Below are 17,623 nucleotides of genomic sequence, written 5' to 3' on the forward strand. Positions count from 1 at the left end.
GTTAAATTGAATTTTTATTTTATTTTTAAAATAAAAAAATCATTGAAGCATTGTAATGTTCAATTTCTCCAACTACCTTCCTAAATCTATTTGTTCTAATTTCAAATTAAAACAAACCCATTTTCAATTTTATTCAGTTCCTATCATTATTTGATTTCTAAAACATACTATCACTGGCGTTTTGCGATCTTAGTAAATAACCGTATAATTTTGGTATAAACACATACAAATGTTTTATACTAGCCTATCATAATCTCACAAAACTTAACCATCTTTTTTGAAAAAAAGAAAAAAACTCACAATTTGTTCCATTGATTATTTACTAATATAATTTTTTTTTGTGTTGTCATATTAATTCTTTATCTCTAACTTGGCGTGATTATATATCACACATTTGACGCTTCCCTTTAAAGCATTTTAAATGGTGTTCTTTACTTTAAAAACATCTTTAAATAATTAATAGAGTTTTCAATAATAAAGAGTAAACATTAATTTTATTTAATACTCTCTAAATTTAATGACTGTAGTGTTTATAATTTTAAAATAAATAATTGAGAAAAAAGTGATAAAAAATAAATTTATATTATATTAAAATAAAAAATTGTTTAGATTGACTAAATTTATAGAGTTAAATTGAATTTTAATTTTATTTTTAAAATAAAAAGTTCATTGAAGTATTGTTTTATATTATTATAATGGCGTAGTATAAACTTTAAATTTTAAAGACTCCATACTAGATGCTCTTAAAGGATAAAGTTTATATATATTGCTAATTAGGGGTATAAACGAACCGAGTCGTTCGCAAGCAGCTCGGTGTTCGACTCGATAAGAGCTCAGTTCATGTTCATCCAAATTTTAAACGAACCGAGTTCGAGCTTGATTTTATGCTCGTTAATATAAACAAGCCGAACATGAATATAGTGGTGTTCGGCTCGTTTATATTCATGAACAGCTCGAATAAGAGTTCGTGAACAAACTCGTGAACAAGCTCGATTAATAGTCCGTGAACAATTTCGTGAACGAGCTCGTATATAGTTCACAAACAAGCTCGTTTTCGATTAGGTGTTCGCGAACTAATTCATATTTATATTAATTTATATAATTATGTTTTTAATTTATTCAGCTCATATTCGTAAACGAGATTGATTAGTTTGTTTTTAATTTATTCAGCTTGTATTCATGTTTGTTCGTTAAACAGCTTGTATTTGTTCGTTTATCAGCTAAACGAGCGGGCTCGCGAACGAGCTCGTTTAGTACTTATCGAGCTCATTCGCGAGCTTGTTCGTGAACGAGCTCGTTTAGTACTTATCGAACTCGTTCGAGAGCTCGTTCGCGAACTTGTTTGTGTAGCGGCTAAACGAACGAACACGGGCTGAACACGAACCGAACATGAACACTATAAAATCTAAACGAACCGAACATGAACACTCCGTTCAAAACTCGACTGAATATGAACCGAACATGAACACCTTGTTTGCTGAACGAGCCGAACATGAACACTCTAAAGCTCGGCTCGGATCATTTACACCCCGATTGGTAATACCTTTTAATTTTGAATGAAATATGGAACTATTCAATGCCGAAGGCAGGTACCTTAAATCATAAGCTCAGTTATTTGATTATTCCGGTTTTTTTTTCACTTTCTTTTACGTATCATAATTTATTTTATTACATATATTATTAGGTTAGTAATTGTTTAATTTTCATTTAGTTAAAATAATTGTTGGTAAAATTTATTATACATAATGCTTTAATAAGTGATTTAGATTTTATGAGAATAACACAAAATATATATTTTTGATGGCTGTTTCTATGGTTATTTTATTGTAATTTACTTTATTTATTTTTTCTATTGGAAGAAAATTGCTATAATTTTTCCAATAGTGATAAATAAATAAATTAAAATACTTTTTAAAAACAAAATAACTAGACTTATATTTGATGGCTAATTTTATTTTATTTTGATTAATATTTTGGCTTATTTAATTTTGGTAAAATTATCGAAATTTTAGACACATATAGAGTAGTTGTCACTAATATATATATATATATATATATATATATATATTTGGGTGGTTCATTTGATAGTTAAGTAGCTCTATTAGATAACTCTTTTGTAGTATTATCATTTGATTTTGATATCACTCACTCATTGTGATGTTGAGTTGTTATCTTTATATTATAGATATTTTGTTTCATTTAGCATACGAAAAAAAATAAATAAATTATCGTTTGTTCTATTGTAATTTGTAACATAAACATAAAATGTAAGTTCTTCGTAGGAAAAATATAAATATTTAATCAGCTTATGCGAAAGCTATTTCTTGCTTTTAGGGTTCTTTCTTTTTCTTCCATATATCTAACTGGACATCTGTAATTTCTCAATCAAACGGTTCAAAATGGATCTCGAAGTTCTCGGCCGTCACGCGCTGTTCTTCGACGACGACGCTCTGGCGGCGTTTGTGAACTCACCTGAAGCACTTGTCGATTGGAATTCTCTCTCTATAGACCGTTACGATGTCCGTCACCTCCTTTCCTCTCCTCCGCCTCCTCGCAATCGCCGCCGTCTCAACCGTCGTTCTCCGTCGCCGGACGATGGTTCTCTCGAAGCGGAACTTGATCGTGAACGCTACCTCGATCTACCATCATCATCCGATAATGAACAAGGTATAACATTGATCTTTTGATTTTGACAAAATAATTTTACTGTAGCTGCTTTTATTTTATAAGATACTTGTTTATGTGAATAGAATGCTTTGAATTTATGTAAATTTTATTAATAATGAATGATAGAGTACAAAATTTTAGGTTTTAATATTATGTGTTTGGTAGGTAATTTAGTTAATATGTGATGCTCGTCAGTTGGGAATTTAAACTGGAAAAGAAGCATAGGCCCTGTTTTGAGATAAATCAAGCACACGGATTAAATTGCGCTCTTAAAGGATCAGGTCGATATGGCAGGATTTCAATTTCCTTGAATTGTTTGTTGTTTGAAAGAATTGAAGGTTATAGATTATAGATTTCCCGAGCATTAGAATTGATTAAATAGAATTCAATTGAATTGAATTCTGTGGATTATTAGAGGTAATTAACAAATAGATAGGGTTTTACTCAGAAGGAACTGTACGGAAAGAAATAGGTTATCACTACTTTGATACACATGCTAGTTACATTTATCATTTGTGTTTGATTCATTGATCGAGTTTAAACACAAATTTTATATGGAGCTTCTGGTAGGTAGGTTCAGCTAAATATGAAACATTGAGTATTTTTCGTTTGGGGTTTGAACGAATGTTCTGTATTTTGGATTGCTTTTATAAGATTGCAGGATTACATTTTGTTTACTAAAGTATCACCTTTCAGAGTGCCAAGTAAGATTTTCCTTGCCTTATTTCTTGCATTTATATCCCATTTAATTCTTCTGTCTGTATTATTCATGTTCGTCTGCTGCTGCTATTACATGCTGTGATTATCGCAGGAAGGTTTTATTTTATTTTAGTAGATAGTCAAATTTTTTCTGGTTTGCTTTCAGGTTTAGAAAATGAAGCAGAAGTAGAGAAGCCTGGCAGCTATAATGCAGTCGCCTTCTCATATGGAGCTCCTAATGAATCCTCTGAACAAAAGAGTATCAACGAGGAATCAACTTTTTGTCCACCTTTTCCTGTGCCTGAACACTTACTTCAGAACCTGGTAGGTTAAATCATTCTTGTTCCTTGCTTTTTACACCTTTTTATTATATTCTGATGTTGATGTTTGTTTGATGCTTGTCTAGTGTGGCAACATATAGATGTCTAAGGTGCATGTGTTTTTCTAAGGCTTATCATGTCTAAGTTTCAGATGCTCGGAGCAGAGTTGGGAGTTCTTCAAGGCTGCCATTCACTGGCACCTTGTCTTCTTTTGATGTCTTGACAAGGGGCCGCGCAGGTGGGGTTAGGATGACAGAAATTGATTACTTTAGTAGGCATCCTCTAGAGCTGGGATGCTAGATGTCTTCACTTAGTTCCATTTTTCAATCTTAATGACTATCCTTATATAATTTAGACATATGAAAATCAGTCTTCAAATGCCATTTTTCTTTTGGATTCTGCTGATATTTTTTGTTTCTTTTCTGTTGTCAGCCTCCAACAGAGAAGGTGCACCAGATTATTGCCAGGACTGCCATATTTGTGAGCAAACATGGTGCGCAATCAGAAATCGTTTTGAGAGTTAAACAAGGAGACAACCCAACATTTGGGTTCTTGCTACCAGATCATGATTTTCATCCTTACTTCAGATTTCTTGTTGATCGCCAAGAACTTCTAAAGTCAGATGTCGATGGAAAATCTATAGAGAGTAAAGCTGATGGCGATCTTAATCAGATGGGTGCTGGTGCATTGTCATTGCTTGGTTCTGTATATGGGTGTGGAGAAGATGAAGAAGGTATGAATGAGGAAGCATTAACACTGACTAAAAAAGAAATTGACTTGGAGGGAGCTGTTAATGCTGAAAATATAACTGAACCCCCTGGATCAGAACAAAAAAAAAATTCCCTGAATGTAGGTGGAAAAGAGGAGGCCCTTTCAAAGCCGCCATCTGCTTCTTTCAAAGACAAGTCTCATGTTATTAAAAAAAATCGTTCAATCAGTTTGGTTAGGAATGGAACAGCAATTGGGGTAAAGAAAGATGGTGATACCACAGGCTCCATTTCCTCAGCTTCTGATAAATTGCAGCCTTCCATTTCCTCTAGCATGTCCAAGGTTGAGCCACCTGTTGTGGAACCTCCCTCTGATTTGAAGAGAGTGGTTGATAAGATAGTTGAGTTCATACTTAGAAATGGGAAAGAATTGGAGGCCGTTCTTGTTCAGCAGGATACTAATCATGGGAGATTCCCATTTCTCCTACCATCCAATATATATCATCCTTACTATTTAAAAGCTCTCCAAAAAGCTAAAGAGGTGCGTTTTTCCAAAATCATTTTCTTTTCCAATAATAGGTCTTTTTATGTAGGATAAATGTTTGTAAGCGGCATCACCAATCACTCATGGTATTAGCCCATGCAATGTTTACGTCTTTGTCAATTTTACATTCTGAAATAAGGTATATTCAAGCACCATTTCTAATTCAGCTATCCCAGTTCTTGTGGACAGAGCTGGTCTTATCTAATGGCCAGATTGTTTTATCTTTTTAGTGGTGAGTTTATTGTTATATCCTAAAATTACTTGTATCTGCATTGCTAATTTGTTGTAATTTTATGTCTTACTACTTGCTCTTTTTTTTAATGCTTCGCTACAAGGAAGATTTTCATTTGCCTAGCTTCCTGATATTTTCTTTGGTTACAGCCAAGGATGGCTGGAAAGAGCTTCACTTCAGAGAAGCATGCTTCACTAGGGAATGGAACGGAGAAGAAAAGTGGAAACAAAGAAGGTGATACTGTGACCTCGGGTTCTGACATACCATATGAATCTGATAGGAAAGAAAAATTTAAAATGGTAATTGGAAAGTCAAAGAAGGATGATAACGATCCATCTTCAAAAGCTTCCCAGTCACAAGTTGGAGTAAGTGTGGATGCAGCAGCTGCTATTCTTCAGGCCGCCACAAAAGGCATTAAGGATCCCAATTTAGAAATTCTCTTTAAGACAATAAATGGTATTGGTCAAGGTGGGAACAGCCTACTTTCATCTCGGCCTCAAAGTTCCAACCAGATGCTAGATCAAAATAAGGCTGCTGCAGCCACAACCAAGGTTGATTCCTCCGAAGCAAGCTTGACTAGGGAGCAGAAGCTAAAGGCTGAGAGACTGAAACGGGCAAAAATGTTTGCTGCAATGGTAAAAAGTGGTGCTGCACCAGCTAAGAGTGAAACATCACGTGGGTTATCTCTAGAACCGTCTGATTCTGGGATTTCTGGGTCAGATTCTCAGGCTGTGCAACTTCCCGGCAGAGAAAGGGAAGGTGATTCAGCTCCTGTGGAAATTGACACTAGTAGTGAAATCGAGAGAGCAGAAAAGAAACGATCTGCTGATGAACACAATGAACGGAGATCAAAGAGGAGCTACCGTTCTAGATCTAAAAGGGGTGAAGGAGAAGGAGAAGAAGAAGAAGATGATGTAGATGAAGAATTGAAAGAAGACAACAATCACAAACTTTCTAAGAAAAAAAGGCGATCCCATCATTCGTCTCGTAGCAGTAGGGATAGGCACAAGCACAGGAAAAGACACGCTTCTTCCAGGGACAGAGAATCTCAACACCGGCATAAGAATACTAGTGCTGTGGATGATGAGCATCAGCAGGATCAAGACAGTTTTTCAGACAATGAGCATAGGCGCACTAGACATAAGCACAGGCATGATAGTTCTTCAAATGATGAACCTGGGCATTCTAGACGGAGGCGGAGACATGACAACAGTTCCCCTTGTGATGAGGATAGACAAACTCGACGTAGGCACAAGTACTATGGCTCCTCTGATGATGAACGAACACACTCCAGCTATAGGCGTGATTCCAGTGATGATGAGCATTGGCAATACCAAGATCGGCATAAAGAAGGTAGGTCCTCAGATGATGAGGATCAGCATCGAGCCAGATCTGTAAAGCACAGAAAGATATCTCGGTCGGAAAGAGAGGAGGATTTGGAGGAGGGAGAGATCCTAACAAAATCTGATCAATCCAAAGTTAGCGATGGTGGTGAAGGTGGCAGTAGGGAAGCTTCTGTTGATTTATCAAAATCATCTGAAAATGCTCAAGTTTCTGATGACCTTAGAGCCAAGATCCGAGCCATGTTGATGGCGACCTTGTAAAGTAGCCTCGTCAGTCTCTTCTCTAGTTAAGTTATTTAGTGACTGTATTCCTCAACTCTTTTAGGACCAAGTTGTAGAAATCTTGTATTATCCGTTGCAGATCTGTGAAGGATTTCTATTTGACAAAGTTACAATGAAACAATGTACCTTTGAAATTGAAGAAGATATTTTTGATGCTTGAGTTGAGCTAGATCGGAAGCTTCTTTGCTTCTTTACTAAGAATGTACGGGACTGTATAATCTTGGAAGAGTTTCTGAAAATGGTAAATATCCTGATAAATTCTCAACATGAAGCTAATGATAAAGTTATCTATGATTTTCCCAGATTGAATTTGCAATTTTCTGCAATTGAACTCAAATTCAGTCCCTTGTTTGTAGCCACTTCAATTGTTATTTTTACAGTTGAACTGTGAATCCCTAATCTCTTCTGAATTTGCCATCTTGAGTTCATATGTTATTGTAATTCTGCAGCCGCTTAAAGAGCCATATTAGCAGTCTCAGTTTCTAACCAGTTTGATGTTTTAGTAAATTTTGCATTGCGAGATAGACTAAAGCAGAAAGCAATTTTCCAGAGGTCACACACTGACTAATAAACTTTCGTTTTTTAATTTATCAAATTTTGTTCGGCTCTCTCGTTCATCTATGGTGAAAATAGGATTACACAGAGATTGTCTTTTGATGGTAACGTCATACTTCAATCTGAATTCAATTATTTTTATTAAGAGATAAAATCTTACAGATGTAAAAGAAAAGGCCATACTTCAACTTTTGTATACCAAAGGGCTTGCGATATAGTTATCTGCATGGGATACATTTAAATTTTCAACTATTAACTCCTAGATCAAATTATCAAAAAAAAAAACTCCTAGATCAACATGTCATTTACTAAATGATGGTATACGTATTTGTTTTTTGGAAATTAAAGTTCACATAACAATTTTTGATTTGGAATAACCAGCATGGTCCCAGAAACTTAAGTAAATATACAAGCACACATAGTCTCTTGTATGCTGGGAATTGTAGCTTGAATGCAAACGTAGACTCTTTTATTGTCATATTAGCATTATAATCTATATCTACCAAACCTTAATTAATTTGACGGAATTGCAAGATCCTACAAAATTTCACTATCAAAGGTATAACCAAGTGTCACGTTGGCGATGGTCCTTATTTTTAACAAGTTTATTAGGAGTGTTTATCCCATACAACGGTTGTACCACGTTATTTTTACAAAAAGTCAATGATCATTTACGATAGAGAATATTTAATTATTTACTTATTTTTTTATCATTAAAAATTAGCACATGGCTAATATCCCATTAGTTTGTTGTACGAATGATGTGGCGCAACCGTTATATTGTATACTTATCTTTTCAATTAGTTTCCAAATTATTTGTCACTTTTCAAAGTCTAACACCTTTCTTCGTTTAACTTTAATCCAAACCTACTGGCAAATACATAAATTTTTTCCTTTTTTTTTCTTTGTTTTGTTTTGATTATATGTATACATAAAATATAGTTTAATATGTATAATTAAAAATCAATTTTATATAGAGAAGATTAGGATAATACTCTATTTTGCAAAATAATTTGATTTCCTACCTCAATAAGGAAAAGATAGAGAAAATACCTTATAATTCTAATGATTTTATTTTTTTTACTCTAAAGCATATTTATATTATAATTATACCTACTTTCTATTAATTTTTTACTCTAAACAACTCATGTAACAGCTGTCACATTTTTATTTTTTCTCTCTTTTTCTTTCTCTCTCCTCTCTCTTCTCTCCTCTTCTTCTTCTTCTTCTTCTTCTTCTTCTTCTTTTTCTCCTGTGTTTTTTTTTCTTCGTTAATTTTCTTCTTCTTCTTTATTTCTTTTTTCTTCTCCATTTTTCTTTTTTCGCCGTTCCTTCATCGCTTCGCCGCCGTTTCTTCATTACTCCACCGTCGCTGCATTATTCATTCATATTTTATTTTTTCTTTAATTCATGGTGATTATTGCGATTTTTTTAACATTCAGATATAAATAAATTACTCTATTTTTTTTTCAATTTTAGATCTAAAAATCTAATTGAAAAAACGATTTTCTGATGAAAAAACGATTTTCTGCACAAAAAACAGCATCTGGTTATCATATGATTATCATAACACTGCAGAAAAAAAAATTAAAAAAAAAACAGTCTTTGATTATCATATGAGTATCACTGTATTATCATGTTGTTATCATAACACTGCATTAAGAATGATTTTCTACAAAAAAATTGATTATCATGGTGTTATCACTGTATTATCATCTCGTTATCATAATATAATCATATGATACCAAGATGATAATGTATTATTGTACCTAAATGATAATGTTATGACAACAACATAATAATAAAATTATGATAACAGTATGACAATATGATACCTATATGAAAAAAAATTACATAAAAATTATGATAACGAGATGATAATGTGAAGAAAATAGTATGATAATGAAGTATAATAAGGTCATATTATCATACTATTATCTTCACCTTATCATCTTATTATCATAATTTTTTTGTAATTGTTTTTTTCATACATGTATCATATTATCATACTATTATCTTCACATTATCATCTCGTTATCATAATGTTTTGTAATTGTTTTTTTCATACAGGTATCATATTATCATACTATTATCTTTACATTATCATAATTTTTCTGTACTTTTTTTACATATAGGTATCATATTATCATCTGATTATCATACCGGTGTCATGAATCTTTTTGTTATTCTATTTTCACGTACGTTATCATCTAGTTATCATAATCTTGTCACAATTCATTATCATCTAATTATCATACTCCAGTGTTATGATAACGACATGATAATCAAACACTATTTTATCATACATTATCATATATGTACCATAAATATTATCATCTCGTTATCATATGATAAAACATTATCATATGACGCTATGTAAATATTTTTTCATGTAAGTATCATATGATAATGTTATGATAACGATATATGATAATATTATGATAACGATATGATAATCAAACATTATCTTCTACAGAATTTTTTTTCCCTGCAATGTTATGATAATTACATGATAGTATAGTGATACTCATATGATAATCAGAGGATGTTTTTCTATATAAAAATTATCTTTTCTGCAGTGTTATGATAATGTGATGATAATGCAGTGATACTCATATGATAATCAGATGCTGTTTTGTTTGCAAAAAATCGTTTTTTGTGCAGAAAATTGTTTTTTTCATCATAAAATCGTTTTTCATGCAGATTTTTAGATCTAAAGTTGAAAAAAATCAAAGAGTAATTTATTTAGATCTGAAAGTTAACATAAATCGTATAAATCACCACGAATTAAGAAAAAAAATTCTAAAATCAAATATGAAACGAACGGAGAACGACAGTAGAATGATGGCGGAGCGGCGGCGGACTGATGATGGAGCGGCGAAGAAGAAGAGAATAAAAATGAAAAAGAAAAAAAGAAGAAGAAGAAGAAAAAGAAGAAGACAAAAATGGCGGAAAAAAACAAGCAGAGAAGAAGGAGAAGAAGAAGAAGAAAGAAAGAAAGAGAGAAAAAAAAAGTGACAGTTGTCACTTAGAGTAAAAAAAAAGTGGTTAGAGTAAAATAATAATAAAAATTAGGCACAATTATAATATAAACATGTGTTAGAGTAAAAAAATAAAAACAATAAAAAGGTGAGGTATTTTCTTTATCTTTTCATTATTGAGGTAGGAAATCAAATTATTTTTAAAAATAGAGTATTTATCCTAATTTTCTCTTTTATATATGTATAATTTGATAAACGTCATTTTGAAAAATAAATAAAAATAGCTTTATTAAATTAAAATTGTTTGATCAGCCAGTACATGTAATGAATATCTAATGGGATATTTTTCTTCCAAATTACGGCTTTCTCATATTGAGTAACAACAATTCAAGCCAGAGCATGAACTATATATCCCATTAGTTTTTCTATTCAAATAAGTAAAACCCAAATAAAAATTAACAGACAAAAAGGAAAAACAAGTTTACATAATTAAACCAACATCATTTAAAAACCTCTAAATATCACTGAATTTATAATTGAACAATCCAAATAAAAGGAACTAAAATACGACCGCTAATCACATGGAGACAAATCAAGGATGGGATGAACGGGCATTTTTTACTTGTCGGTCATCGATTTTTTCAAATTTTTTAATGTTAAATTCTTAGTTATCTTATCGCTTCTTTTACTCATCAGTCTCTGTTTTCCTTGTTTTGTAATTTTTGAATTCAATGCCATATAAATAATAGGTATTTAATTATAGGAGTTTTGTAAGGTTAAGTGCAAAAGATGGATTACAAACTATATACTATTTTATTCAATAGAGTATGGATTGATTGTCTATATGGGGATTTAGTATATACTTTTAAAGGTAAAATCATGTATGAAAACCACATAGTTCCAGTCAAAAGTCATAAGATACTGCTATAACATGCCTTGAAGTTTTTGCTAAATATAATTATTATGCATGTGAGATTTTATATTTAATTAGCGTATTTTTTTTATCTCAAATTTATAATTCTAAACCTAATCATAATTTGTCAACCGATTTATGTTTAACTTTTCACTTGCAATTATCCAATTTAGCCAAGTTTCTTAAGTTTTGCTGTAACTTGCTTTAATGTTTTTCTTATACTTTACCTTCTGGGGAATCTATGACATCAATTAAATATTTTGTTTCAGTTCAAGGTCTAATGTATTTATTTGACTGTAATTTGGTGCAATTTAAGATGTTATTAATAATAAAATATGTTTGTCCAACGTTATATTCAAATCTAGAATACTAATGTACTTATTGTAATAAAAGATAATAAAAATATATGTTTTGTCTAATTTCTATAATTGCTTTCTTAGGCCTTTTAATGTCAAACAGAAACAGTTTACATTTAGTTTTTCTTAAGCGTTTAATAGTAAACGTTTTTTTTTAACAAAATCGTAATTTTTGGTATTAAATTTTTTAAAATAGCATTTAAAAGTTAATTAAACATAATTTGATTACTATATATATTACTAATAGTATAAATATAAATAAATACTATGATTGATAAATTTAATTTAATTTCATGACCATTATTATCAATTTAATTATTTAATTTGGCTTCCATTACATCAGGAAATAAAATATTAAAGTTTATTTTTTAATCTTACATTTATTTGTAGAATGAAGCTAGATGGATCAACCTTGCTTCTCAAAAATTTGACTCAGAGTTTTTTCTCAATGAAAATGAAATCTTATCGATAAATCAAGAAAATTGTTGCGTGCATGTGTCATGAGTTTCATTTTTAATTAATTTATTAACTTTCTTATGGGTAATATTAATTGACTTTGCATAAGCTAGCTCTCCTATATTTTTCTTCTTTAGTTTTGATTTCTTCTCTTTTCTTTAAGTATTAATTTGTCCCTTAAATTTAACTTACCTAAAAAAACTGATGTCCAAAACTGATGGACCGAATAAATAAAAATTAAAAAATATAAAATCTATTTATCATCTTTTTATATGGAAATTATTAATCACCCAATGGCAATTAAGCGATACGTTCAATATTTTCGTTTATAAAAGACTAATTAAATAAAAAATAAACAATATATAAATTTATGAGATAATAAACTTTAAAAAGTGATTAAATAAATAAAAATTTTAAAATACATAAATCTTTAAATGGTTATTAGTTATCTATTTTGAATCACTATTTTTCACCATGTTTATTGTAACTTTATATTTATTTATTGGATTAATTTTAAAAAGTTCAAAAATGTTAGTTATACATGCAAATTTACAATCTTATACTTTAAGTTCCATTCCATGTATATATTTTTGTTAATCTTTATTGAATTCTAACCTAAATAAAAATAAAAATAAAACATGTAAATTTGAAGTACAAACTTTTAGTCTTTTATTACTCTTATTTTGTAAGCCCATCCGATGACTAATCCGGATCCGATCCGCGTCGCGCACCTGACATGATAGGTGAGTCTACCAATGAAGATTTTCTGAATTTACAAAACTCGAATCCGAAACTTTACTTAAACGGCATCAAACCGCTTACCATTTGAACCAAACCCTATTGGTAGTCTTCCATTACTCTAATGATCTTATTAGTTACTATTTTAATCATTTCGTAAGTTGAAGAAGGAATTTAATAATAACATAAGAGTCAAAAATGTAAACAAAGCCACCTGTCCCAGTTGACGCACGACCTTACCTCATTCGGCCTAATTCTCTCTAATTTCCACACATTCTTCATACTTAACCACATCACTCCTTTCACATTTTTGGTCTTAGACTTAGTCCACCTTTTTATTGCCCTACTCCATTGCATTTGTTCATCCAAAATATAAAATAAAATAAAATAAAACCCTTCAATATTATCAAAACCCTTCTCTCTCTTGATAATTTCTTTAATTATATTTTAAAGATGAACAAAGAAACAATACAAATCTCCATTGACACTACTGAATCTGATCCAACAACAAGAACAAGCCCTACTACGTGGAACCACGACAGGGATGACTCTTCTAACCAGTACTGTAGCGACAGATCACAATATCATTATTCTCATGTCACTTTTAATGGAAAAAAAGCTCTTACAGAGATGGATTTCTTTAAACCTTCTTCTTCAATGGCTGATAATATTATTGTCAAGAATGAATCTCGAGATCATGGCGATCATGATGACTTAAAGAAGGAGCGCGATATAAATGTATACGCACGAAAATTTATCGAATCCTATGTTTATAAACTATTTTTAATAAAGAAATATCATGTTATCGTTTTTTTGGTTCAGCGATTTCGTTTATGTAATATAGATTCTTTGTTTCTTTTATATATGCAGACTGGTTTAAATCTCGTTACGGGGAGTATGATCAGTGATAAATCTATTTCAGATGATGGAATAGCTCAAAGAAAGGAAGATTCTGATCAAAGAAAGAAAGAGGCAAGACAAGATTAATTATTGAGTATAGATATTTTAAAGAATCTTGATTATATGATTTATTACTAGTGATGAACTTTCTTGGACCAGCTTTAAGTCAAGATTATTAATTATGAATGTTTTAAAGAATCTTGATAAATTTGTCTTACTAGTAATGAAATTTCTAGGTGCAGCTTGAAGTTTTGCAGTCGGAAATAAACAGCATAGTATTAGAGAATCAACATTTGAAAAGCATGATTACTCAAGTCAAAAACAACCACTATGCCCTACAGATGCACCTTGGTGCACTCATGCAGCAACCTCAGATTCATAAGGCCATTGCCACTCAAAATAAAGAGGTAACTTAAACTTTTTTTTCTTTTTGTTGTTGTTGTTAATCAGCTTTAACAAAACCTCAAACTCGAAACCATACGAGACCATTTCTATATCAATTGAGCTACGAGATAGAACTAAAGAGCACGATGGACGACCATCGTCTCAACGAAATTTCCCTTCTAGTTGTTTTTCTATACATATTTTCTTACTCCATCTTTTCATTTTGTGATTCCACCACTAATTGAGCTACATCAGTTTGAAAACAAATACTTACATGAATTTAGTTCATCATGTAGAATTGTGAATCATCCATTAATTATGTGGCACTTGACATTATTAATATTGAATGTAATTAACCGATCAATAAATATTAATTGGTGAAATTATAATTGAAATTTATTACTCTTAATTGATTGGTTATTACATTCAATTAATCACATGTCACGTAATTAATCGATTATTTACAATTCTACATGATGAATTAAGTTTATATAAGAATTTCTCGATTGGTCCGTGCAATTTATAACCTACCAAATATGCTCTTACTACTAGCAAAGTATGAAACCATATTTAGCCATGGACTTGTATATTATGTTTTCTAGGTGATCAATGGACAACAAAAAGGATCTTCAATAGTTGCAAGACAGTTTCTAGATCTTGGAAAATCTGATCAAATGATTGAATTAAAGAATGATGAGTCAGCATCTGAAGAAAGACCATCTTATGATTGTTCAATATCTCCCAATATTGTTGAGTCAATGGAGATTAATAATGACCAGTCAGCGGTGAATAAAAGTAATGGATTAATTAGTCCTTGTGCTGATTATGATCAGAATTTAGAAGAAGCATGTCATGGATGGGTTCCAAACAAAATTTCCAAGTTGAATGCTCCAAAAGATGCTGATGATGAACATGAACAGAAGGAAGAAAGCGTATCCATGGTTCGAAAAGCTCGTGTTTCGGTCCGAGCATTGTCTGATGCATCTACTGTAAGAATTCATCAACCTATACACTCTGCATGTGCACGTTCTTTCTTAAGCAATTTTCGTTCATGTATAAAGTTGCAAAGAAATTTTTAAAAAGTTCATTAGCCATATGAAAAGTAACTTTGAAAATAATTAGGTTTTATGCGGTTGTTGAACAATACGCATGCTTTTTATAGAATTATTGTCATTCTTTTGTTTGTTATTTTTCAGTAACTGAATTTAATTTTTATATTTACGGAAGGTTTTTATAGCAATCTATGTTCAAAATTGCTTATATGACAATGAACACATTGAATAATAATACAAATTTTTATTGCTACATTAACAATTTTTTACTTGAATTGCTATATCAATGTTGATGTAAAAATGAAAATTCAATAACTAAATACCTTTAATTTAGTAACTATAAATTATTTTGACCCGTCTGCTATAGGACAGTTGAATTGAGTTATTTTCGGTACTAGTACTTGCTTGTTTGATTTTTTTTATATAGACAATATCCGACTATTAGAGTCTCATTTTTATTAGATGTTAGATAAGAAGGTGGGGTTTGAATCCACAATCTCCAAATACACTTAACCAACTAGGTTAGATTCACATTGGCGCTTGTTTGAATCAAAACATAAAGTTATGTGTTAAAGATTAAGACATACTAGAAATTATAAATGATATTAAGCTAATTATTAAAGTTTTAATATGAAAATTGAATTGTGTATTTACGTGGTAGATTTCTGACGGGTGCCAATGGAGAAAGTATGGGCAGAAACTGGCTAAAGGAAACCCATGCCCTCGAGCTTATTATCGATGCACCATGGCCACTGGTTGCCCCGTTCGCAAACAGGTAAAGTTCACTACCATATTACTCCTTTTTTCTCATTGTCCTGGACGTTTAGTTACCCGTTCCATAAATAAAATGCAAAATTTAAAAAATTATACAATAAGTATTTGTATCTCTATTCGGCCAAATATATATACGCCCGAGCAAGAGAAATATTACCCGAATAATATATGTCCACTTCAAGCATACAACAACATGACTATTGATGTGATAATATACTTTGAACATATTATTCAGTGAGTCTAATGTAAAAAATAAAGATATGGTATCAAAAAGGTAAAATTAAAACTTTAAGTATCAATTTAGAATATGTCATAGAATTTAGGCACCACTTCTAAAAGTTCTTGTTAAAACATTAAACAGGTACAAAGGTGTGTAGAGGATAGAGCAGTGCTAATAACAACATACGAAGGCAATCACAACCATCCGCTACCTCCGGCTGCAATGGCAATGGCGTCCACTACATCAGCCGCCGCATCAATGCTACTCTCCGGCTCCACAATGTCTTCACCGTACTCATATCCGCCGCAGTTTGCTTCACTTTCTGCTTCAGCTCCATTTCCTGCTGTAACATTAGACCTCACTCGTCCACCCCCCACCAATTTCAATTCCTTTCAAACACGCCCTCAAGATCACCAATCTCATTTTCAATTTTCTGGTCACAATCAAGCGAGATTTTCAGATTTTTTTAGCCTTCAAGGAATGGATTTGCGGGTGCCTACGGATATTAGTGCAGCAACAGCTGCTATTACTGCAGACCCTAATTTTACTTCGGCTTTAGTTGCAGCGATTACTTCCATCATTAATGGCGATGTTCATTCAAACAGTACTACGGACAACATGCATTAAAAGCATATTATATATATATTACATAAACATGAGTAGCTTTTGATTTTGTAGCGTCAATGCATGCATAGTGCAAGGAGAGGATTTAATTTCTTACCAATTTGTATGAAAAGGTTTTGGTGGATATTAAACCTAGTGCAAACTTTCTCTTAGTTACAAAAAAATTATACTACTATGATATTTTATTTTGTTTTTTATTTACGAGAAAAGTATTTTATTTCACAGAATGGTTAACTGCGGGAAAATTATGCTCATTTGCCATGATTCATTGTGAAATGAAGTATATGGTTTGTTCAACTTTTGAAATTGATAAAATAAATTTATTTATCCCAAGCTTTAGTCCATTTGTCAAATAGATACCATGAATTTTAGATTTTGTGAATTTGATTTGTCATCTTTTATATTCTTACCAGATATTTCCACGACTAAGTTAAAGCTAACCTGTCGCAATATTGCGTGTCTATTACATCTCACAATCGATATTCAGATTGGTCAGACTTGGAGTATCTATCATGATATTTAGTATCTTCAGACTCGTTTTTAAGAATTTTATTTTCATGCCGTTACAACAAAGAGTCTTATGATTTAGCACAGGCAGTTAAACATTTCACGATCAATTTTTTTTTAGTTTATCTCTTTGTAATCTGTTTGTTTTCATCTATATATTATTTTTGACAAAAACACCTATCAAAATCTTAAGATCATTGTATGTTTGATAAATAAATAAATTATAGATAAACAACTTCGTTTTACCTTTATTCATGATATCCACAACCTCGTGCATACTATCCATGGACGAAGTAAGAAACTATTTTAAAGACTAGTTTCGCATTACGTGCTATGCACGTGGCTCGTAATGTGACTCGTCAATTTAAA

General features: G+C 31.4%; 2 protein-coding genes across 3 annotated transcripts; both read left to right on the top strand.

Moving 5' to 3' along the window:
* Window positions 1–2,253: 2,253 nt before the first annotated feature.
* Window positions 2,254–6,963, top strand: LOC126667646 (uncharacterized). The gene is made up of 4 exons (XM_050360664.2): window positions 2,254–2,667; window positions 3,533–3,690; window positions 4,119–4,934; window positions 5,319–6,963. The coding sequence occupies exons 1-4, from the start codon at window positions 2,400–2,402 to the stop codon at window positions 6,771–6,773; spliced, it is 2,697 nt and encodes an 898-aa protein (XP_050216621.1). The 5' UTR covers window positions 2,254–2,399; the 3' UTR covers window positions 6,774–6,963.
* A 6,180-nt stretch (window positions 6,964–13,143) lies between these two features.
* Window positions 13,144–16,932, top strand: LOC126667648 (WRKY transcription factor 6-like). Of its 2 annotated transcripts, none has more exons than XM_050360668.2 (6): window positions 13,144–13,531; window positions 13,664–13,765; window positions 13,936–14,100; window positions 14,680–15,066; window positions 15,791–15,904; window positions 16,265–16,932. In XM_050360668.2, exons 1-6 carry the CDS (start codon window positions 13,247–13,249, stop codon window positions 16,748–16,750), a joined length of 1,539 nt encoding a protein of 512 aa, XP_050216625.1. In that variant the 5' UTR covers window positions 13,144–13,246; the 3' UTR covers window positions 16,751–16,932. The 2 variants fall into 2 exon arrangements, with proteins under 2 accessions (XP_050216625.1, XP_055960474.1); XM_056104499.1 differs by having other exon boundaries at window positions 14,911–15,066.
* The last annotated feature ends 691 nt before the right edge of the window (window positions 16,933–17,623 follow it).

Source organism: Mercurialis annua, linkage group LG2 (assembly GCF_937616625.2).
Source record: "Mercurialis annua linkage group LG2, ddMerAnnu1.2, whole genome shotgun sequence".
Lineage (NCBI taxonomy): Eukaryota > Viridiplantae > Streptophyta > Magnoliopsida > Malpighiales > Euphorbiaceae > Mercurialis > Mercurialis annua.

What these genes read in the sequence shown, in the direction of transcription:
- LOC126667646 (XM_050360664.2), top strand. Translation starts at nt 2,400, where the DNA reads ATGGATCTCGAAGTTCTCGGCCGTCACGCGCTGTTCTTCGACGACGAC. An exon ending in AACACTTACTTCAGAACCTG is followed by an intron (nt 3,691 to 4,118) that starts GTAGGTTAAATC and finishes TTCTGTTGTCAG; the next exon opens with CCTCCAACAGAGAAGGTGCA. An exon ending in CTCTCCAAAAAGCTAAAGAG is followed by an intron (nt 4,935 to 5,318) that starts GTGCGTTTTTCC and finishes CTTTGGTTACAG; the next exon opens with CCAAGGATGGCTGGAAAGAG.
- LOC126667648 (XM_050360668.2), top strand. Translation starts at nt 13,247, where the DNA reads ATGAACAAAGAAACAATACAAATCTCCATTGACACTACTGAATCTGAT. An exon ending in AGAAGGAGCGCGATATAAAT is followed by an intron (nt 13,532 to 13,663) that starts GTATACGCACGA and finishes TTATATATGCAG; the next exon opens with ACTGGTTTAAATCTCGTTAC. An exon ending in TTGCCACTCAAAATAAAGAG is followed by an intron (nt 14,101 to 14,679) that starts GTAACTTAAACT and finishes TATGTTTTCTAG; the next exon opens with GTGATCAATGGACAACAAAA.